The sequence below is a fragment of the Thalassophryne amazonica genome, chromosome 1 (assembly GCF_902500255.1).
Source record: "Thalassophryne amazonica chromosome 1, fThaAma1.1, whole genome shotgun sequence".
NCBI classification, from domain to species: Eukaryota; Metazoa; Chordata; class Actinopteri; order Batrachoidiformes; family Batrachoididae; genus Thalassophryne; species Thalassophryne amazonica.
Window position 1 is genome coordinate 43,737,496 of NC_047103.1, and position 24,872 is coordinate 43,762,367.

The 24,872-nt window shown below is 45.2% G+C and overlaps 1 protein-coding gene across 1 annotated transcript; it reads left to right on the forward strand.

Moving 5' to 3' along the window:
- Positions 1–235: 235 nt before the first annotated feature.
- Positions 236–24,341, forward strand: LOC117518235. The gene is made up of 4 exons (XM_034179672.1): positions 236–402; positions 485–560; positions 1,947–2,318; positions 24,189–24,341. The coding sequence occupies exons 1-4, from the start codon at positions 275–277 to the stop codon at positions 24,339–24,341; spliced, it is 729 nt and encodes a 242-aa protein (XP_034035563.1). The 5' UTR covers positions 236–274.
- Positions 24,342–24,872: the final 531 nt, after the last annotated feature.

Consider the following 24,872-nt stretch of genomic DNA (forward strand, 5'->3'; position numbering starts at 1 on the left):
GAATTATCCTTCGTTAGTGCCATGTGACCTGGGATTAAAAGATGTGAACACTGTGCCCTTCGTGAAGATTGAAGAAATTTGTTCAGAAAAGGACCAAATAAGATGATTTCAAGAGGCTCCAGCCCCCTCGTGACCCTCAACTGGAGTAAGCGAGTATGGAAAGTGAATGAATGACTAGTGAAAATACAACAAGCCATATCATATCTTTGATTATCCTTAATTACATGCTAGGTGAGAGAGTTACACACATACTGTGTGCTACTGTGACGTAGTTATGGCGTTGAAGAGTAATCTGAGGCAAACCCAGTCACTGAGGAACATCAGCGCATCATGTGACCTGCCCACCTGTACAGAGGATCGGCTGCTGAACTGGAAAGTATCTGTGTCGCAGCTTGTTGCCAGGTAAAAGATACCGTCTTCTCCAGCTTTTAGTGATTACATACATGTTGAGAGACGACTGATTTTGATTTTGAACGTGTGACAGATATCAAAGCACTGTGGAAGTGAACGCGTCCACTCAGGCAACACCGAGGTACGACAGTGAAGTGAAACTAAAGCAGGCAAGTATGAGTGCATGTGTAAGACATAATTCATTTTTATTAACACATCCATTCATAACACACACATAATACATAATAATTTTCCCGGACACATACATACAAGCTTACACATGGAACATACATTTTCAGACATGAATGTACTGTATGTGAGCATAAATATACTTACATAAAGGAAAAATGTATGTGCCATTTTCCCTTCACATGTGTTTTTATTCACTCTCACATACAGTATATTTATTCTCACTCACATTTTCTCTTCACACATACATATTCACTCTCACGTATGGTACATGTATTCTCATTCACATGCAGTACATACATTTCCTTTTGCCCCTGTATACCACTACAATAGAATTTAAATGTAGACGGTAGACAGTTCAATTCCCAGACAGGATGGTGGACACGGAGAAAATCTACACTCAGAGTTGATCGAGAAACACCTGTGCACGGGTTTGTTTAACGTGGGAATGTTGTTGCACTCCGACAAACACACAGTCCTTGACAGATCCTTAGCCTGGTCCAGTGACTGGAAAATCCCAGTTGATCAGATTCTTAGGACCTGCTGTAGCCTTCACAATCCTTGGGTTACAAGCATCACCTCCTCCACCTGATCAGCCATTGAGGACTTCTTATTTCATCACAGCCCCATTAGTTGTCTCATGATCTGAGTTCCTGCTGTGCCTTCATGGTTACCACAGTGGTTACTGGGCAGAAAAGGCCCCCACTGTATTTCACCCCCAACAGGCAATCGTCATGACAGATGAGAGGTTGCAGATGAGAGGTTGGATTTTTGACATTCAGTGGAGTAGTAGATCAGGGATAGGAAGTGAGGTTACCAATATATAGATCTGGATTTGATTCCCGGGGATGTGTCTGTGTCCTAGGACAGGACAATCTGCATCACCACAGTCCACCCAGCTACAAATAGGTACTGTCTTTGGCTGGGGAAGTAACCTGTGGTGAACTGGTGTCCCATCCAGGGGAGGCACAAGGAACCCCTACCAATGGGCAACATGACCAACAGAAAACTATAAGTAAATGGTAGAGTGGAACAAAGGAGTTTCACACAAGGAAAATGAAGTCCCATCAGTTGCTCCCTTGGGGTCACCACAGCATGTTGGTTTGGCACACGTTTTACACCAGATGCCCTTCATGACACAACTCCCCATTATATGGAGAAATGTGGCAGAGGTGGGATTTGAACCAGGAAACCTCCACACTGATACCAAGTGGACTGACCACTTGGCCACCATGCTAGGAGTTTCACACAAGGAAATTGATTAAATCTAAGCTTGAGTCTCCCATGTGCCTATGTGAAAATTCACAGGTTTGTTGTAATCATAAAACAAACAAAAAATAAACAAGCATTTTTATTTTCACTATTAGGCAACATCACTCTCATCACTGCCATATGTGAGCAGTCTGCTGGACAGCAAAGAGAGTCAGCTGCAGTCTCTGATGAGGAGAAATGAGGAAAGAGAAATGTCTCGAGCTTCGACCAACCTGAAGCACAGTAAGTCAGTGGGAAGCCTTCAGAGCGGCTCTGGAACCATTGATGCTCTGAGGGCGCTGTTTGAGTCTAAAGCTGACATACAGCACAAGGTAAAAAACAGTTTCAGATCTGCCAAGACAGCAGACATGATCCCACAATGGATGAATACAGAGGATGAGGTGTTCGACAGCCCCACAGAGATACCCCACATGGAAAACTCCTATCCTTTTCAAGACAGTGATGACAAGGATGTTGTAACAGCTAAGGTAAACAAAAGAACAGTAATTGACAGAAATTCTTTCCCTAATAATATGATCTGATATTTCATATAGATTCATATGATACAACTGAGGTATGATACTTTTTATTATGGAGTGATTCGCTTTGGAGGGATACGATACAATCCAAGACTATTCTTTGTTTAATGTAGACATTCACTTTGCATGACACAGTATAAAAATCAAAAAGGGGCATTGTTTACCTTCCAATACAATACATAATTCATAAAAATTCAGGGACCTTCTTCAGGTTTTTTTCTACTGTGCTGCAGCACACTGGCACTGCCTCTGCTCGTCTTGTGCTCACCACAAGGGGCAGCACCACATGCAGTAGCAGAAAACAAACCCCAGAAGAAACCAGTTGTTGTTAGCATAGCATAAGTAGCAGAGAATAATGTTTCTGAAAGGGTGTAACAGTATTAAGAAACTGTAAACTGAAAGTAATGTGCCAACTGGTACATTTACCTGTTATAATGACCTAGCGCTGCCACACAGTAGGGCTGTTCATGTTATACAGTGAAAAAATTTAAGTTGTGAGATGCTTCGGGCCACATGTTGTTTTTGTTCCACTTGGGGTTTACAGGTGCAGAGCAAATTTGAACTCAATCAGATAAGATTTAGAGGTCCCCCAGAGTGACACATTTTCTTCTCCCTCCGTTGGCAAGACAGCTTCATCCTAACTGGAGAAGACTCTGATGCCATTATTTTTCTTTTACAGGTACATGTGATGGCTTCTAATTGCAAAAAGTGGTGGTTGATTGGTCACTCAGACGAGAATATTATTGGAAGTCATCTCCACTTTTTGCTTGTTGGGGGAAAATTGTTGCTTTGTGGAAGGACCCTAAACAATGTCTGATTACAATAAAATTTGGAACAGATCTTTATTTTATTAGTGGAACAAGAACAACATGTGGCCCAAAACATTTTGCAACATTTGACATTTTGAACAGGTCCACCACCCAGGCACAGTGATTGTTCTGTGACCAGTGTCATGAAAGCCTTGCACTGACCTTTGAACTATTAAGAGCATTTGAGGATGTAGAGGTAGCAGCAAAACAAGCATAATTCAGTCAATTTATAATGTTAAAAACTGAGCCACGGAGTTTGTTCATAATACCTTTAGATTAATTCAGAGGTCCCTGTATTGATGCAGTCGTGTGATGTGCTTTTAAAATCCAATTCATGTTCATAATGGTGAAATGTTACACCCCCAGGAGATACAGTATGTTGACAAGGAAAACAACCTTGAGTTTTAGTGGTTAATGATGATAATCATTTATCAATGCAAAATTGGCATAGATTTCCAACCTTGACACTGAAAGGCCACAGAGGAGGTTAATACGTATAATTGTCCTGTTCATTCATTTGTGTTGTATGACAAACAACATTCTAGAATTACACACAAAACATTAGGTATCTTGCCATGGCAAAATATATTCCTACAATCCTCACCCTCTCACTCATCTTCAACCACTTACTCCAACTGAGGGTTGCTTATCCCAGCAGTCATAGGGTGTCAGGCAGGGTACACTCTGGACAGAGCACCAGTCTGTCACAGGGCCACATATAGACAAACAAACACAGTCACACACACACCTTCCGACAATTTTAAAGTATCCAATCCACATAACCTGCATGTCTTTGGATGTGGGAGGAAGCCGGAGCACCCGGAGAGAACCCACACAAACACGGGGAAAACACGCAAACTCCACACAAAAAGGCCACAGGTGGGAATCGAACCCATGACCCATTTCATTAAGAGATCCATCCATCCATTCATTTTCTTCCGCTTTATCCGGAGTCGGGTCGCAGGGGCAGCAGCTCAAGCAAAGCCGCCCAGACTGTTGTGTGGGCCGCTGAAGAGGAGGTACTGCTGGCCCACCACCACCAGAGGGCGCCGCCGCCCCACAGGAGCAGCCTCGGTAACAGCTGTCACCCATCACCTGAGACAGCTGACGGCAATTATCACTGGGGTATATCAGCAGGACGGCATCTCCACCTCATCGCCGAGATATCGTTCTACCTGGAAGGTAATAATCTCAGCTGACTGCTTGACAGTAACCTTTGTGATTTTTGTGAGTGATTGCAGACTTTTTTCTCCAACGAGAGGTGGAGGTAGCTTCCCTGCCGTACAGGTTGCTGGGTGCAAACGCGCCCACGTTAATTGTGTTCTTGTTCCTCGCCAGCAGTACCAGGTCCGACACGCGGAGGCAGTGGCCACCTGGGAGTTCGGAACTGGCGGCTCCAGTATTCCCGGGGTCCTGTGGCGGAGGGAACCGTGTGGTTCCGGTTCTACTTTGGAGAGGCGTCTCCTATCTTCGAGCCTGCCCACACGACACCTTTGTGAATTGACCTTTGTCCATTGTTGTAATTTGTTGTGTTTGTTGTGCACGTTCGCAACAGTAAAGTGTTGTTATTTGACCTATTCCATTGTCCGTTCATTTGCGCCCCCTGTTGTGGGTCCGTGTTCCTACACTTTCCCAACAGGATATCTCGGCCAGCGTCATGGATCCCGAGGGGCGTCAACCGGCTGTTGAACGGCCAATGGAAGAACAAGGCGCACAGGCGTCCGCAGGAGGGGTAATCGGTGAGTTGCAGCGGATCCTCACTGCTTTCACGACTCGGTTAGACTTGATGGCCGAGCAGAACGCCCTCCTGAACCGCAGGGTGGAGGCTCTCGCCGCGCAGGTGGAAGCGCGCCCTCCGGGCGCCGCTGCGGCTCTCCCTCCCGTAGACCCTGTGCGTGACAGCGACGTTCCACTGGTTGTCCAACGACCCCCCCCCCACCATCCCCTGAAGCATACATAAGCCCCCCAGAGCCGTACGGAGGCTGTGTGGAGACGTGCGCGGATTTCCTTATGCAGTGTTCGCTCGTCTTCGCACAGCGTCCCGTCATGTACGCGACCGACGCTAGCAAAGCAGCTTATGTGATAAATCTGCTTCGTGGTGAGGCACGCGCTTGGGCTACAGCGCTCTGGGAGCAAAGTTCACGGCTCCTTCTGACATATGATGGGTTTGTGAGGGAGCTCAGAACAGTGTTCGATCACCCTAATAGAGGAGAGACCGCTTCAGCCGTGCTGCTGTCAATGAGACAGGGGCGCCGGAGCGCAGCTGCCTATGCAGTCGACTTCCGCATCGCGGCTGCGAGGTCCGGCTGGAATAGCACTGCCCTCCGCGCTGCCTTCGTAAACGGACTGTCATTGGTCCTCAAGGAGCACCTGGTGGCTAAGGACGAACCGCGGGATTTGGATGGGCTTATCGATCTTGTCATACGATTAGGACAATCGGTTAAATGAGCGCCGTCGGGAACGAGACGAAGGGCGTGGCCAGGCACGCGTCGTTCTCTCTCCCTTCCGGTTCCGACCGCGTTCCGCCCTCCCCACGCTCCACGGCCCCTGCGCTCCGTGCGATCACAGCTCCCCTGCTGACGAAGCTATGGACACGAGTAGGGCAACATTTAGGGCACCGGTCACACAAAGGAGGCTGGCCCGCGGAGCGTGTTTTGTTTGTGGCTTCGATTGAGCATCAGGTACGAGGACTGCCCCGAACGGATTTAAACACCAACGCCCGCCCCTAGACACTGGGCTAGGGGGGGGGGGGCGAGACGTTCACGTGGGACACACCACATCGACACACGACTCCCAGTTACAATCCTTTATGCGGATTTAACCCTGAAGGCCCCAGCCCTGGTGGACACGGGCTCAGAAGGGAATTTGCTTGATAGCAAATGGGCAGGGAGATAGGGTTCCCTCTGGTGGCGCTTACCTCGCCTGTGCAGGTACGGGCACTAGATGGCTCCTACTCCCTCCAATCACCCACAAGACACCACCAGTAACTCTGGTGGTGTCGGGGAATCACCGGGAGGAGATCGAGTTTTTTGTAACTCCGGCCACCTCCCGTGTGATTTTAGGTTTTCCCTGGATGTTGAAGCACAATCCCGGATCGATGGCCGTCCGGGGTAGTGGTCCAGTGGAGCGAGACTGCCATCGGGTATGTTTAGGTTCCTCGGTTCCTCCCGGTTCCCAGGCCAGGGAGGAGGTCAGAGCCCCGCCCAATCTAGGGACGGTGCCGGTGCAGTACCATGACCTTGCGGAGGTGTTCAGCAAGGATCTGGCACTCATCCTTCCCCCGCACCGCCCGTATGATTGTGCCATTGATTTGGTTCCAGGCGTTGAGTTCCCGTCCAGCAGGCTGTACAACCTCTCACGACCTGAACGCGAATCAATGGAGACCTACATCCGGGACTCTTTGGCTGCCGGGTTGATCCGGAATTCCACCTCCCCGATGGGTGTGGGTTTCTTTTTTGTGGGGAAAAAGGATGGCGGATTACGTCCATGCATTGATTACAGGGGGCTGAACGAAATCACGGTTCGTAACCGATACCCCTTACCCTGTTGGATTCGGTGTTCACGCCCCTGCATGGAGCCAAGATATTCACCAAGCTTGATCTTAGGAATGCGTATCACCTGGTTCGGATCCGGAAGGGAGACGAGTGGAAGACGGCATTTAACACCCCGTTAGGTCATTTTGAGTACCTGGTCATGCCGTTCGGGTCTTACAAATGCTCCCGCGAACGTTCCAAGCATGGTTAATGATGTCTTGCGGGACGTCCTGCACCGATTCGTCTTCGTATATTTAGACGACATACTCATCTTTTCTCCGGATCCTGAGACCCATGTCGACATGTACGTCAGGTCGCTGCAGCGGTTATTGGAGAACCGGCTGTTTGGTTAAGGGCGGAGAAGTGTGAGTTTCACCGCACTTCTTTGTCCTTCTGGTGTTCATCATCTCCCCAACTCAGTCGCTCCTGATCCGGCCAAGGTTGCAGCGGTGAGAGACTGGCCCCAAACCCCACAAGCCGTAGGAAGCTGCAACAGTACCTCGGCTTTGCGAATTTCTACAGGAGGTTCATTAAGGGCTACCAGCCAGGTTGCTAGCCCCCCTGACAGCCCTGACCTCACCAAAAGTCCCCTTCACCCTGGTCGGATCGTTGCGATGCCGCGTTTCAAGGAGTTGAAACGGCGCTTCTCGTCTGCAACCGTTTCTGGTGCAGCCCGATCCTAGTCGCCAGTTAGTGGTTGAAGTGGATGCCTCGGACTCAGGGATAGGAGCTGTGCTGTCCCAGAGTGGGAAGACCGATAAGGTCCTTCATCCGTGTGCCTATTTTTCCCGCAGGTTGACCCCGGCTGAACGGAACTATGACGTCGGCAACGAGAACTCCTTGCGGTTGAAAGAGGCTCTTGAAGAGTGGAGACACCTGTTGGAGGGAACGTCTGTGCCATTCACGGTTTTCACTGACCACCGGAACCTGGATATATCAGGACCGCCAAGCGGCTGAATCCCAGGCAAGCCCGTGGTCACTGTTTCTCGGCCCGTTTTGACTTCCGCATCACCTACCGGCCCGGGACCAAGAACAGAAGTCGGCTATGCCTGTCCCGGGTACACGAAGACGAGGTCAAAGCGGAGTTGTCGGATCCACCGGAACCCATCATCCCGGGTCCACTATCGTGGCCACCCTCACCTGGGACGTAGAGAGAACCGTCCGGGAGGCCCTGGCACGAAGCCCGGACCCCGGGACTGGACCAAAGAACGACTTACGTCCCACCAGAGGCAAGGGGCTGCAGTCCTGGACTTCTGTCACGGCTCTAAGCTCTCCTGTCACCCAGGGGTGCGAAGAACCGTGGCAGTTGTCCGGCAGCGCTTCTGGTGGGCGTCCCTGGAGGCCGACGTCCGGGACTATATCCAGGCCTGTACCACCTGTGACCTAGGGGCAAGGCCGACCATCGCAAGGCTCCGGGACTGCTACAGCCGCTGCCCGTGCCTCATCGCCCCTGGTCCACATTCGGCCTGGATTTTGTCACGGGCCCTCCCGCCGTCCCAGGGAAACACCGTGATCCTCACGATAGTGGACCGATTCTCCAAGGCGGCCACTTCGTGGCCCTCCCGAAGCTCCCTACGGCCCAGGAGACGGCGGACCTCCTGGTTCCACCACGTCGTCCGCCTGCATGGGATACCATCAGACATCGTCTCCGATCGCGGTCCCCAGTTCTCCTCGATGTCTGGAGGAGCTTTTGCCGGGAACTGGGGGCCACGGTCAGTCTCTCGTCCGGGTATCACCCCCAGACCAACGGGCAAGCAGAGCGGGCCAATCAAGAAATGGAGCAAACACTGCGTTGTGTGACAGCCGCGCACCCGGCGGCCTGGAGTACTCATCTGGCCTGGATCGAGTACGCCCACAACAGTCAAGTGTCATCAGCCAACGGCCTCTCCCCTTTGAGGTGTGTTTGGGGTATCAGCCCCGTTGTTCCGGTGGTTGAGGGGGAGGTCGGTGTGCCCTCGGTCCAGGCCCACCTGCGGAAGTGCCGTCGGGTGTGGCGCGCCGCCGTTTCTGCTTGTTGAAGGCCCGGATGAGGGCGAAGACCCATGCAGACCGGCGGCGGACCCCGGCCCCTACGTATCGCCCCGGGCAGGAAGTGTGGTTGTCCACAAAGGACATCCCCACTACAAGTGGCCTCCCCTAAACTACAGGACAGGTACATAGGACCGTTTAAAATCCTTAAGGTCATCAATCCCGCCGCAGTGAGGCTCAGCTTCCAGCCTCACTGCGGATCCATCCGGTGTTTCATGTGTCGAAGCTCAAGCCCCATCAACCTCGCCCATCTGTACAACCCGGTCCGGCACCACCTCCTGCCCGGATCATCGATGGCGAGCCGGCTTGGACAGTGCGCCGGTTTGTTGGACGTCCGTCGGATGGGCGGGGCTTTCAATATCTGGTGGACTGGGAGGGGTATGGTCCCGAAGAACGCCCTGGGTGAAGAAGAGCTTCATCCTGGACCCCGGCCCTCCTGGCAGACTTCTACCGTCCGCCACCGGACAAGCCCGGTCGGGCGCCAGGAGGCGCCCGTTGAGGGGGGGGTCTGTGTGTGGGCCGCTGAAGAGGAGGTACTGCTGGCCACCACCACCAGAGGGCGCCGCCGCCCCACAGGAGCAGCCTCGGTAACAGCTGTCACCCATCACCTGAGACAGCTGACGGCAATTATCACTGGGGTATATCAGCAGGACGGCATCTCCACCTCATCGCCGAGATATCGTTCTACCTGGAAGGTAATAATCTCAGCTGACTGCTTGACAGTAACCTTTGTGATTTTTGTGAGTGATTGCAGACTTTTTTCTCCAACGAGAGGTGGAGGTAGCTTCCCTGCCGTACAGGTTGCTGGGTGCAAACGCGCCCACGTTAATTGTGTTCTTGTTCCTCGCCAGCAGTACCAGGTCCGACACGCGGAGGCAGTGGCCACCTGGGAGTTCGGAACTTGGCGGCTCCAGTATTCCCGGGGTCCTGTGGCGGAGGGAACCGTGTGGTTCCGGTTCTACTTTGGAGAGGCATCTCCTATCTTCGAGCCTGCCCACACGACACCTTTGTGAATTGACCTTTGTCCATTGTTGTAATTTGTTGTGTTTGTTGTGCACGTTCGCAACAGTAAAGTGTTGTTATTTGACCTATTCCATTGTCCGTTCATTTGCGCCCCCTGTTGTGGGTCCGTGTTCCTACACTTTCCCAACACAGACCTCCCGATCCACACACACCTCCCCCAGCTCCTCCGGCGGAACCCAAGGCGTTCCCAAGCCAGCCGAGAGATGTAATCCTTCCAGCGTGTCCTGGGTCTTCCCCGGGGCCTCCTCCCAATGGGACGTGCCTGGAACACCTCTCCAGTGAGGCGTCCAGGAGGCATCCGGAAAAGATGCCCGAGCCACCTCAACTGACTCCTTTCTGTGGTTCACCACCTGCAGAGGAGGCCATGGGGGTCAGGTGCAGAGAGGATTGGGTGGCGGTCGAGGGCGGGTGGCCCGGCGGCCCGGTCCATGCTCACAGCCCCTGGCTTTTGGGACGTGGAATGTCACCTTCATTAAGAGATCCCAAACAAAATATGAAATCAGTCATGTTGTCTACACATTTAAAGCGTGAACTACTTTTTTGCAGGTCAAAGGACTCTGCGCTGCAGAGCATCTTTTAGGGCCCCTTCACACATAACACAACATTGAGCAAAAGAAGCAGAAACCAGAATAAAATCTGCGAACAAAAAAATGAAATGGGGAACCGCGAAACATTCCACCTGCTATCGGGAGGGACACACGGTCGGAAAGGCATGCATGATACAACAATGATGGTTTCATGCACACTCATGCACGAACACAGTGCAAGCAGCTGGAATGTGTGGCACCACACTGTGCCACTACTGTGGAGAAAAAAATAAAAACCACACACCATAAAAAAACACTGCAATTTATTGAATCTCTCTTAACCAGAGGACAATACAAGTATGAACCTTCTGTTGCTCTGTAGATGACCCATGGTCATAGAAGTACAGTCATGAAATGACATGAATGAAGCAGTGCATGCTTATCATGTCCACATCTGCTGGTCTAGCGTGTTCAGCACAGCCACACCCATGTGTATTGCTTGGTGACGCCACACTCGTGGGGCACTTAGACAGTTTTCATAAACAGCTAGAATGTGGTCAGCTGCTCTCAACTCTCATACCCGGAGCACGAATAGTCCCGCCTTTTCTAAGTGTCCAGCAAGCAGTGTTGGATGACACCTGGAATTTAGCCGACACCTGCAGAGAGGGGGATCGAATGAGCACACCCAGGGCACTTTCGGCTGCCGGTGTGCGTGAATGGTTGTAGCAACAGCTGTACAGGTGCTTGAGGCAGGTCAGATTTTTCACGAGTGACATTTGACTCCTCTTTTGTGCACCATTCTGCCTCAATTGTGTTATGTGTGAAGGGGCCCTTAAACAGGTGGACAACATGGACCAAAAGGCATGTTTTAGACAGTCCTTGACATGAAAGCACATATTTAGCATTTGACCTTACCATTGACCTTCAAAATACCAAAACACGCAACTCAGGCCCAAACTGAGTGCATCCTCTAAAAAAAAACCCTGCTCCAAAACTATTGAGTTACCAAATAGTAGCAGTTTGGCACTGCTCTAACAGTACTTGTCAATTAATTTGGCATTGATAATAAGACGTTTTCACTCACTCACCCATCTTCAACCGCTTACTCCAATTAAGGGTCATGGTGGGGCTGGAGCCTATCCCAGCAGTCACAGGGCATGAGGCGGGGTACACCCTGTATAATTGTAATCAGACAGGTTTTATCTTTGATGCAAAAAGTACTGAAGTCCATAATTTTACAACAATATTTTTGCAACGCTGACAGTTCATTATTTCATGAGTATTGTGTCTCTGTAGGTGGCAATCTGGTCCAGAAAGAGGCAAGAAAACAACAGGGGACACTGATTTTGAAAAACTGCAGCTTCTCAAGTTGGTGAGCACCAAACAACCTTTTCCTTCAACCACTTCAGAAGCATTAATTGTGTGAGAGCCAGTTGTTGAGATAAACTGCTAAGTCAAACATCTCTTCCTTATGAGCATTGCACTTTGATCAAAAACTTTTATTGATTGATAGACCAATAATGATATCTACATTATTATGAATGTCGATAAAGTAGATGGAACACATACACTCACCGGCTACTTTATTAGGTACACCTTGCTACCAGGTTGGACCGTCTTTTGCCTTCAGAACTGCTTTTAAATTCTTTATGGCACAGATTCAACAAGGTGTTTGAAACAGTCCTCAGAGATGTTGGTCCATATTGACATGATAGCATCACGCAGTCGCCTGTTAAATCAGTCAGCCCATTCTCCCTTAACCTTTAACATCAACAAGGCATTTTTGTCCATAAAACTGCTGCTCATTGGATATCTTCTCTTTTTCAGACCATTCTCTGTAAACCCTAGAGATGGCTGTGTGTGAAAATCCCAGTAGATCAGCAGTTTCTGAAATAAAATACAACTTGCATATAATGGATTCAGGTGGAATAGTGAGTTTTTCTGCATCATAATCTAAATCCCCTTTTATCTATAAACCTGTCAAAATCCACCATATCTGCAACTGGCAGCCACTCGAAATGGAAATTATTGTGTCATGTGACATTATATGATAAAAATATGATGACATTGTGGTATTACACACAAATCAACATATGGCAGTCTGTTTGATGATTCATATGTATTTGAGATCATCCTTCATGCTCTCTTTGGTTCAAAGTATTTCAGAAAATGTGAGATTTTTTTTTATTTTAATGTCACAGTCATATCATCACATCCACCAAGGAGGAAAAGTGTTTATCTGTTTTGTTTTTTTACATTTTAAAGATTCAGTAATATTTCATTCATTAAAAAAAAAGATCAATGATATTGGACTTCAGTGTCTTTGGAATAATTTAATGGAATTTTTGAGTCGGACCAGACCATATTCAGCATCCCAGATCAGAACAATATTAGAAATATAGCACCACTGAACTCAAAAAGTTCTAAATGAATCTTGTGAAATTTTATGAGCATATAGACAAATCTTAGGAAACAAGGTGTAATGCTAAATGCAACTGAAAGTAGGTATTTTGGTGGTGGAGAATATGTGGCCATGACAGACGTATGTGCTCTCTATCTGCCTGCCAGTTTGGTGATGGCATCATGACACACACATATGAATAACAGAGGGTATTCTTATTGCTGATTCATATGCACTTGACATCATCCTTGTAGTCCGTGGATTCATATTCATTGGGGAAAGTGTGTTTTTCTTTTTTTTTAATAACTGAATGTGAAACACCATCATTTGGTGACATTATCATATTGTGATGTAAATCGGCAGATGATATTCTCTTTGCTGATTCATATGCACCTGAATTCATGTTTCTACCTCTCTTAGCTTCAAAGTGACTGCAAAAAATGTGATTTTTCAAAAATATTCAAAGACCTTGATTGACGTTGACCTTTGACCACATTAATGTAATGCAAGGAGTTAGCTTACATTTGCAGTGTGAAAGAAATATGCCAAGCAGTTCCTGGATATTCTTACACACACACACATATAATGGACATGGCACTAGCACATGCTCCAAGACCTGACCTGACTTGACCTGAACATGAGATGATAAATTGCTCCACAGCACAAAACCCCACCCAAGCCCCCCAAAAAGCTCCTCAACCACTCCACTGAGTCTCCCATTCAACAGTGTCATTTAGATTGTTGCAATAACCAAAATCACGTGACTGTGAGCACAACATAAAGCCCCCGAAAAACCTGCAGGTCCTTCCACAGTCTCATGACTAAGGTGTGACTGTGTGAACGGTATGAAACAGTGTCAGAAGGGTATCAGATCTGCAAAGAGCTGTGATTGATTGTGACGGGTGCAGGCGCAGCAGGCCACTCCAGAACACGATGAAAATAACTGACGTGCTCTGAAGGCCAAAATAAGCACATGAGGGTGAAAGGGTCAGCTGTCACTGTCTCACTGAATGGGAGACAGAGCGAGGGAGAAAGCAAAGGAAGCAGATGCTCCTTACCACACAGACAACAAGAGTCACACTTAAAAAATAAGGAGGACCTGGAGACCTCTGTGAGTATAGGTATATTGCATTATATTTTTAATAAGCTTTTTTATCTGTATTCTTACCTACAATGTCTATGCAGTTGCACATGAAAACTAATTTCTTTAAAGCACATTTAACCAACTAAAGCGTCAAACATATAATCCGTAAGGATATGATGGTTTCTCTCTGCTTACACATTACTGTGATTCTTGGTCTGTTGTGACTGTTTTTGAGAATTTCAAAGAAACTGAGGCTGACCTACATGTTACCGTTAATATTCTCAAATCTTTCCAATGATGTTTCAGCTCAAACTAAAACTAAACTAGAGCACCACACATGTAGAGCGCAAACCTCCGCCAACACTAGTTTCCAATTCCACATAATTTTACCTTGGAAAACATTTTGAAGGTCAAAGTCCTGTTACAAGTGACTTTTTATAAGCTAAATTAGATGTGATCAAATGTCAGGAGTATGTATGTAGTTCATGTACTTGAATCAAAGTTTTGTTGTGATGTCAGTTTTTTTTCCAACTTTTTTGGTTTCTGAATTCCTTTACAGATAATTAGAACATTAACAATAACATTGGTATCTCTGCTATACACAATTTGTCATTGCTTATTGGCTCTTGGTTTCTGACTGATAACTGGAAGATAGACAAACAGCCATAACAGAAAAAGGAGACTGACTGAGGCACTTTTGATTGAGATAAAATGTAAAATTTACAACAAATGGGCTTTTCAATATTAAATACAAATGTCCAGAACATCCACAATCCGGATCAGATCAGGATCACAGTACCCCACAGTACGTGTGCCAGTGAAGTCAGATATCTGTTCAGCTCCACCACAAGTGTGACATTTATAACTCTAACACAAAGCAGCTGTCAAAGAACTGCATAGAAACATGTTCATATTTCTGATTTAGATGCACTTAAAGCTACAGTATGTAGGATTTAATGGTGTTTATTAGTGGAAATGTTATTCATTGCCCATTGTAGTGCAGCAGATAAGAGAATATTTAGAGCGGAATCCTGCAAATGGTGATAAAAGCATCAAATTCGGCAGAATAGTCCTCAGACAATCCTCTTTTGAAAAAAAACACTTGGCCACTTGAATTTTCAGTTGGCGTTCAGGTAGAGGTCAATTGAAGAATTACACAGGAGTCAAAATTAAAAGATGCTCCACTCATATTGAAACCTATGCCACATATTTGCCTGATCATAAGAATCTAAAAAGGTATGGTTTGGATGGTCTGTAACTGAATCTATGGAGTTATGGGATTAAAACAGCGGAGAATGGTGACAAAGGTCAGTGTCGGTTTGTACAGGGGTCAAAAGTTAAAATTGCTCCAATGATTGTTTCAGTTATCTGCTGCATTAATGTATACTGCCGACTGGTTGGTAGGCAGGTGAACAAGATTAACAATTCTCATTTTGTTGCAAAATGGAAAATCATACATATCTTTATCACTAGAGAAGGCAAGATAGCATGAATCCCCTTCACCAAAGAAGCTAAAACATGAAGGGAACTAAAATCATGACCATTGACAGCATAATGCAATTTGCAACCTCTCCACTAGATTACACTAATCCTACACACTGTAGCTTTAATTAATACACATTTAGTTATGCATTTGAAAAAGTCACATTAGAAGACTAGATGGCTCTCAAGACACATACCTCTCAAAAATGTGATCATTCTTCTGTTCATCTGCCATCAAGAGACTGTAGGTGGGGGTGCTGTTTGACCCTAAATACAAATAATATTGAAATAAATTCAATTCACTTCAACATTATTTATATAGTGGCCAATGTGTCCATTTCAAGGCACGCACACCCCATGAGCAAGGCCACAGTGCACTCATACTGTTATGATTCATGTCTGTGTCTGTCCTTGTCCTCTGTCTCCCTCTGTGACTGTTCCTGGTTCTGTCTTCCTGTTTTATTTGTGATACTGTCTCTCCTCAGCTGATTCCCATTAGTAAATTTTCCTCACCCTCTCCACAATTTGTGATCACCTCTCAGTTTATTTAAGCCATGTGTTCTTCCCATGTCACCTGAATGCTGTGATTCTAGTGTGCCCTAGTGCTGCCTTGTTATTACTGAAAATTGATTTTCCCTTGTGTGTTTTTGAGATTGCCTGTCATTTATTGGATACTGTTGGCAGCAACCATTGATGCTTTTCATGTTTTGACATTAATATCTGCCACCTGCCAATCCACTCATGGAGATGTTGCATGATCTAACCGACTTTCTGTGTGCCAACCTCTGCCAAAACCCTGATTCTGACAATAAAGACTGTGTCTTATTTATTTATTATTTATTTTTGCCAGCCACCTTCTTCTCTGCATTGGCTTCAACCACATTCTCCTTCGTGACACACAGGAGCATAGTGTGACTTATATATGAACAAAAATATAATCGCAACACTTTTGTTTTTGCTCCCATTTTTCATGAGCTGAACTAAAACATTTCTCAATATTGTTCACAATCTGTGTGAGTGAGCACTTCTTTGCTGAGATAATCCATCCCACTTCACACGTGTGGCTTATCGAGATATGATTAGATGGATGATTATTTACTCTGTGTGCCACTTTGTAAAGTTCTAAGTCAGTTGCTACATTGATATTTGCTCCATTTTTGTGTGAATGCATTACAGCACCATACGCCAGGTAATAATACTGCAGCATTTCAGTGGTTTCACTGGATTTGGAGGAAAGGAGATTCTTGAATGAAACATTTTTTAAAATGACAACAAAAAAGATTGTATAGGGAAAGTTCAGTTTCTGTGGGACAAGGCCTTAAAAACACTGGGATGAAATGAAAATAAGTGTGCCATTATTTCCTTGCGGGGTTATGGCTAATCCAGGGGGAGCTTGAGCACCCCCTGAACTGTGCTTGCCTGAAGGGAAGAAATTAAAGTGCATTAAACCAACTGGATAGATACTTACAGTAATCACTACAGGATCTTATGGTTTGCAACACACTGGAGTATAGACTTAAAGAGCCATTGCAAAGATAGGAATGATGCAGGCAGAGGAGATGCTAAAGTAAGAAATGACATTATTTCTTTCATGGTGTCTGAAATTTCATGACAGGTTTCTTCCAGTCATGATATGATACATATACTGTAATATTTACAATACCGTAACAGGCGCTGAGGTACTCAGGCCTGCTAAAATAATTTCTGTGTAAAATAAATTATGTGCAGCAGAAACAGAAGAAAGCAGTTTTCCTACAATCTGTCATGCTGCTTTTATTCCAGAGAAGCGCTTCAATTCGTGTTTTTTGCCAGTGCATCAGTGATTTCTAGTATGAATGAGCACCTGAGAGTTATGTGCACACATGTACGGTCCACCCGGAAAGTATTCACAGTGCATAACTTTTTCTACATTTTGTTATGTTACAGCCTTATTCCAAAATTAATGTTTTGCCTCAAAATTCCACTCACAAAACCCCATAATGACAACATGAAAAGGGTTTTTTTTTTTTGCAAATTTATGAAATTAAAAATTCACACCCTTTGCTCAGTACTTTGTTGATGCACCTTTGGCAGCAATTACTGCCTCAAGTCTTCTTGAATAAATCAATCAATCAATTTTTTTTTATATAGCGCCAAATCACAACAAACAGTTGCCCCAAGGCGCTTTATATTGTAAGGCAAGGCCATACAATAATGATGTAAAACCCCAACGGTCAAAACGACCCCCTGTGAGCAAGCACTTGGCTACAGTGGGAAGGAAAAACTCCCTTTTAACAGGAAGAAACCTCCAGCAGAACCAGGCTCAGGGAGGGGCAGTCTTCTGCTGGGACTGGTTGGGGCTGAGGGAGAGAACCAAGAAAAAGACATGCTGTGGAGGGGAGCAGAGATCGATCACTAATGATTAAATGCAGAGTGGTGCATACAGAGCAAAAGAGAAAGAAACAGTGCTATCATGGGAACCCCCCAGCAGTCTACGTCTATAGCAGCATAACTAAGGGATGGTCAGGGTCACCTGATCCAGCCCTAACTATAAGCTTTAGCAAAAAAAGGAAAGTTTTAAGCCTAATCTTAAAAGTAGAGAGGGTGTCTGTTCTCCCTGATCTGAATTGGGAGCTGGTTCCACAGGAGAGGAGCCTGAAAGCTGAAGGCTCTGCCTCCCATCCTACTCTTACAAACCCTAGGAACTACAAGTAAGCCTGCAGTCTGAGAGCGAAGCGCTCTATTGGGGTGATATGGTACTATCGAGGTCCCTAAGATAAGATGGGACTGTATATTCAAAACCTTATAAGTAAGCAGAAGAATTTTAAATTCTATTCTAGAATATAACAGGAAGCCAATGAAGAGAGGCCAATATGGGTGAGATATGTCTCTCCTTCTAGTCCCCGTCAGCACTCTAGCTGCAGCATTTTGAATTAACTGAAGGCTTTTTAGGGAACTTTTAGGACAACTGATAATAATGAATTACAATAGTCCAGCCTAGAGGAAATAAATGCATGAATTAGTTTTTCAGCATCACTCTGAGACAAGACCTTTCTGATTTTAGAGATATTGCGTAATGCAAAAAAGCAGTCCTACATATTGTTTAATATGCGCTTTGAATGACATATCCTGATCAAAAATGACTCAAGATTTCTCACAGTATTACTAGAGGTCAGGGTAATGCCATCCAGAGTAAGATCTGGTTAGACACCATGTTCTAAGATTTGTGGGGCCAAGTACAATAACTTCAGTTTTATCTGAGTTTAAAAGCAGGAAATTAGAGGTCATCCATGTCTTTATGTCTGTAAGACAATCCTGCAGTTTAGCTAATTGGTGTGTGTCCTCTGGCTTCAGGATAGATAAAGCTGGGTATCATCTGCGTAACAATGAAAATTTAAGCAATACCGTCTAATAATACTGCCTAAGGGACAGCATATATAAAGTGAATAAAATTGGTCCTAGCACAAGAACCTTGTGGAACTCCATAATTAACTTTAGTCTGTGAAGAAGATTCCCAATTTACATGAACAAATTGTAATCTATTAGACAAATATGATTCAAACCACCGCAGCGCAGTGCCTTTAATACCTATGGCATGCTCTAATCTCTGTAATAAAATTTATGGTCAACAGTATCAAAAGCAAGCACTGAGGTCTAACAGAACAAGCACAGAGATGAGTCCACTGTCGAGGCCATAAGAAGATCATTTGTAACCTTCACTAATGCTGTTTCTGTACTATGATGAATTCTAAACCTGACTGAAACTCTTCAAATAGACCATTCCTCTGCAGATGATCAGTTAGCTGTTTTACAACTACCCTTTCAAGAATTTTTGAGAGAGAAAGGAAGGTTGGAGATTGGCCTATAATTAGCTAAGATAGCTGGGTCAAGTGATGGCTTTTAAGTAATGGTTTAATTACTGCCACCTTAAAAGCCTGTGGTACATAGCCAACTAACAAAGATAGATGATCATATTAAGATCGAAGCATTAAATAATGGTAGGGCTTCCTTGAGCAGCCTGGTAGGAATGGGGTCTAATAAACATGTTGATGGTTTGGATGAAGTAACTAATGAAATAACTCAGACAGAACAATCGGAGAGAAAGAGTCTAACCAAATACCGGCATCACTGAAAGCAGCCAAAGATAACGATACGTCTTTGGGATGGTTATGAGTAATTTTTTCTCTAATAGTTAAAATTTGTTAGCAAAGAAAGTCATGACGTCATTACTAGTTAAAGTTAATGGAATACTCAGCTCAATAGAGCTCTGACTCTTTGTCAGCCTGGCTACAGTGCTGAAAAGAAACCTGGGGTTTTTCTTATTTTCTTCAATTAGTGATGAGTAGTAAGATTGTCCTAGCTTTACGGAGGGCTTTTTTTATAGAGCAACAGACTCTTTTTCCAGGCTAAGTGAAGATCTTCTAAATTAGTGAGACGCCATTTCCTCTCCAACTTACGGGTTATCTGCTTTAAGCTACGGTTTGAGAGTTATACCATGGAGTCAGACACTTCTGATTTTAAAGCTCTCTTTTTCAGAGGAGCTACAGCATCCAAAGTTGTCTTCAATGAGGATGTAAAACTATTGACGAGATACTCTATCTCCCTTACAGAGTTTAGGTAGCTACTCTGCACTGTGTTGTTATATGGCATTAGAGACATAAAGAAGGAATCATATCCTTAAACCTAGTTACAGCGCTTTCTGAAAGACTTCTAGTGTAATGAAACTTATTCCCACTGCTGGGTAGTCCATCAGAGTAAATGTTAAATGTTATTAAAAATGATCAGACAGAAGGGAGTTTTCAGGGAATACTGTTAAGTCTTCTATTTCCATACCATAAGTCAGAACAAGATCTAAGATATGATTAAAGTGGTGGGTGGACTCATTTACTTTTTGAGCAAAGCCAACTAGAGTCTAATAATAGATTAAATGCAGTGTTGAGGCTGTCATTCTCAGCATCTGGTGGATGTTAAAATCGCCCACTATAATTATCTTATCTGAGCTAAGCACTAAGTCAGACAAAAGGTCTGAAATTCACAGAGAACCACAGTAACGACCAGGTGACGATAGATAATAACAAATAAACTGTTTTTGGGACTTCCAATTTGGATGGGACAAGACTAAGAGACAAGCTTTCAATGAATTAAAGCTCTGTCGGGTTTGGATTAATTAATCAGCTGGAATGGAAGATTGCGCTAATCCACCGCCCGGCCAGTGCTACGAGCATTCTGACAGTTAGTGTGACTCGGGGGTGTTTGACTCATTAAACTAACATATTCATCCTGCTGTAACCAGGTTTCTGTTATGGCAGAATAAATCAATATGTTGATCAATTATTATATCATTTACCACAGGGACTTAGAAGAAGAAACCTAATGTTTAATAGACCACATTTAACTGTTTTAGTCTGTGGTGCAGTTGAAGGTGCTATATTATTTTTCTTTTTGAATTTTTATGCTTAAATAGATTTTTGCTGGTTATTGGTAGTCTGGGAGCAGGCACCGTCTCTACGGGGATGGGGTAATGAGGGGATGGCAGGGGGAGAGAAGCTGCAGAGAGGTGTGTAAGACTACAACTCTGCTTCCTGGTCCCAACCCTGGATAGTCACGGTTTGGAGGATTTAAGAAAATTAGCCAGATTTCTAGAAATGAGAGCTGCTCCATCCAAAGTGGGATGGATGCCGTCTCTCCTAACAAGACCAGGTTTTCCCCAGAAGCTTTGCCAATTATCTATGAAGCCCACCTCATTTTTTGGACACCACTCAGACAGCCAGCAATTCAAGGAGAACATGCGGTTAAACATGTCACTCCCGGTCTGATTGGGGAGGGGCCCAGAGAAAACTACAGAGTCCGACATTGTTTTTGCAAAGTTACACACCGATTTAATGTTAATTTTAGTGACCTCCGATTGGCGTAACCGGGTGTCATTACTGCCGACGTGAATTACAATCTTACCAAATTTACGCTTAGCCTTAGCCAGCAGTTTCAAATTTCCTTCAATGTCGCCTGCTCTGGCCCCCGGAAGACAATTGACTATGGTTGCTGGTGTCGCTAACTTCACATTTCTCAAAACAGAGTCGCCAATAACCAGAGTTTGATCCTCGGCGGGTGTGTGTCGAGTGGGGAAAAACGGTTAGAAATGTGAAGGGTTGGCGGTGTACACGGGGCTTCTGTTTAGGGCTACGCTTCCTCCTCACAGTCACCCAGTCAGCCTGCTTTCCCGGCTGCTCGGGATCTGCCAGGGGGGAACTAACGGCGGCTAAGCTACCTTGGTCCGCACCGACTACAGGGGCCTGGCTAGCTGTAGAATTTTCCACGGTGCGGAGCCGAGTCTCCAATTCGCCCAGCCTGGCCTCCAAAGCTACGAATAAGCTACACTTATTACAAGTACCATTACTGCTAAAGGAGGCCGAGGAGAACTAAAACATTTCACACCCAGAGCAGAAAAGTGCGGGAGAGACAGGAGAAGCCGCCATGCTAAATCGGCTAAGAGCTAGTAGCTACGCTAAGCTAGCGGATTCCTAAAAACACGCAAAGTGAATAATGTGTAAATAATTTAGAGGTGATTCAGCAGAATGAGTGCTTTAGTTAAGGCACGTAAAGATTACACTGGGAAACAAATCGTAATCTAGATAACTAGATCAATCTAACTGCGCAGATTAAACAGCTAACAGATACAGAAAAACACCGCTGTGCTCCGGAACAGGAAGTGATACAATACCGCAGTGAGAGCAACCACCAGTAGAGGCAAGCAAGAGTGCTAATGCACAGATGTGGAATATGATGCCACAAGCTTGGCGCACTTATCTTTGGGCAGTTTTCCTCATTGCCACACCTCCCAAGCTCCATCAGGTTGGATGGGGAGCATCGGTGCACAGCCATTTTCAGATCTCTCCAGAGTTGTTCAGCTGGATTCATTTCTGGCTCTACCTGTGTCACTGAAGGGCATTCACAGGGTTGTGCTGAAGCCACTCCTTTGATATCTTGGCTGTGTGTTTAGAGTCATTGTCCTGCTGTAAGATGAACCTTGCCCAGTCTGAGGTCAAGAGCGACTGGAGCAGGTTTTTATCCAGGATGTCTCTGTACATTGTTGCATTCATTTTCAATCCTGACTAGTCTTCCAGTTTCTGCCACTGAAAAACATCCCCACAGCATGATGCTGCCACCACCATGCTTCACTGTCGGGATAGTGCCTGGTTTCTTTCAAACATGACACCTGGCATTCATGCCAAAGAGTTCTGTCTCATCAGACCAGAGAATTTTGTTTCTCATGGCTGGAAAGTCCTTCAAGTGCCTTTTGGCAAACTCTAGGCAGCCTGTTATGTTCCGTTTTACAAAGGAGTTCCGTCTGGCCACTCTACCACACAGACCTGATTGTTGGGTTGCTATAGAGATGGTTGTCCTTCTGGAAGGTTCTCCTCTTTCCACAGAGGAATGCTGGAGCTCTGAAAGAGTGATCATTAGGTTCTTGGTCACCTCCCTGACTAAAGGCCCTTCTCCCCCCATTGCTCAGTTTTATTTGGTCAGCCAGCTCTAGGAGGAGTCCTGGTGGATCCAAACTTCTTCCACTTACAGATGATGGAGGCCACTGTGCTCACTGGGACCTTCAAAGCAGCCCAAATGTTTCTGTACCTTCTCTAGATTTGTGCTTCGACACAATCCTGTCTCAGAGGTCTACAGACAATTCCTTTGATTTCATGTTTTGTTTGTGCTCTGACATGCACTGTCAACTGTGGGACCTTATATGTAGACAGGTGTGTGCCTTTACAAATCATGTCCAATAAACTGAATTTGCCCCAGGGGGCTTCATGTCAGAGGTTGTGAATACTTAAGTACATGTGATTTCTTAGTTTGTTGTTGTTCTTTGTAAATTTGCAAAAATAAAAAAAAAAACCCTTACATTCTCATTATGGGGTATTGTGTGCAGAATTCTGAGGAAAGAAAAAGTGCAGCACTGTGAAAACTTTCTGGATGCATCGTATACTGTTTCGAGCACCAAACTGTTGTTTTTACCTCTTCCACAGACATAAAAACGAACTGCTTGTTACTTCTGTGAAGGAGGTTTTCTTGTTGCCTTCATGTGCTTGTCATTTTGATTGCAGAACTCTTCAAACCCAGAGAGCCCAATTTTAATTAGAATCCAATGACAGCATGCTGTGTCACTGTGGCACCCACATTCATCAATACATTGTGGAGATTTTCTGTGCCAAAATGCATTGTTTCTGCCTAACATTTTAAACCTAACGTTACATAATGATGTGCATCAGGGTTTGTTCCTGACAGTACTATGGAGAAAATTTATACTGTCCACCACACTAGGAGGCAGCATGGGATTATAAACAGCATGTTACATACAACTCATTTGGTTTGAGGTTCAGAAATACTGAGCTGAAGGTTAAGGAGTTTTTGTTATTTTTGTTTGGTTTATTTATTGTTGACATTTCATATTGTAAAGGACTAGACTGGAGTACACCAAAATACTCTCTGTTACAACATCAAAAAGATGATGGGCATCACGTGATGATGGCTGACTAGAGACGTGTTCACACTGAGCTCATTTATTTACATTTTGTACAAGTTATTGTATAAAATGTATGTGAAACCTGACAACCAGGTTAGAGGGGAGACTTGCTGAAGCAGAGAAATAAATCAAGGTAATGGCTGCTAAATGGAGACCCAGAGCAGACGGGTAACATCTGGGTTCTTAAGGCACGGAGGAAAACACCTTATCCACTTCTTTGAAACCTGGCTGTCCACTGCACTGTGCTTGGCTTACAAACGAGCCCTGGCACTAATTGTTGTGTTAAAATCGACCAGGTGCACTGGAGCCGTGAGGTGGATGTCCTCGGCCGGTGATTATTAAAACGTTACAACTCCCAGGGACAAACCGAGGATAATGGCAACGAGAGCAACACGTGATCTAGAATATGAATGTTAGTGGATCTTCATACATCAGGATTTATCTGCTTCAGTCCGAGAGAGGCGGCAAGGTTTCAACGAGGCGTGTCGGGCTCTAATTAACAAGGGTATCCGCTTCAGTATGCACTTTCCAATCACTCTGACGGTGTACCACAATGGCACCGAGCACAAGCTTGAAACAAAGATGTAGACGACTTATCAACAAACTGGAATAAAGTCAGACAGGAGTTCCTTTCAATCTATAACTTTTCTGTTACGTTTTCAGGGATGACGTTAAGTACTATGTCAGTTTACCTCTATCAGCAGCTCTATCTTGAGAGAGCACCTCAAAATAATACTTTTAAAGATATAATGGTACCTGGCGCTACAATCTCTCTTTCTTTTATTTACAGTAGTGTTCAGAATAATAGTAGTACTATGTGACTAAAAAGATTAATCCAGGTTTTGAGTATATTCTTATTGTTACATGGGAAACAAGGTACCAGTAGATTCAGTAGATTCTCACAAATCCAACAAGACCAAGCATTCATGATATGCACACTCCTAAGGCTAAGAAATTGGGCTATTAGTAAAAAAAGTAGAAAAGGGGGTGTTCACAATAATAGTAGTGTGGCATTCAGTCCGTGGGTTCGTCAATTTTGTGGACAAACAGGTGTGAATCAGGTGTCCCCTATTAAGGATGAAGCCAGCAGCACCTGTTGAACTTGCTTTTCTCTTTGAA

Excerpts from the sequence above, each read along its gene's own strand:
- LOC117518235 (XM_034179672.1), top strand. The coding sequence starts at position 275 with ATGGCGTTGAAGAGTAATCTGAGGCAAACCCAGTCACTGAGGAACATC. Across the intron at positions 403-484 it reads GTGTCGCAGCTTGTTGCCAG|ATATCAAAGCACTGTGGAAG; the intron begins GTAAAAGATACC and ends AACGTGTGACAG. Across the intron at positions 561-1,946 it reads GTGAAGTGAAACTAAAGCAG|GCAACATCACTCTCATCACT; the intron begins GCAAGTATGAGT and ends TTTCACTATTAG.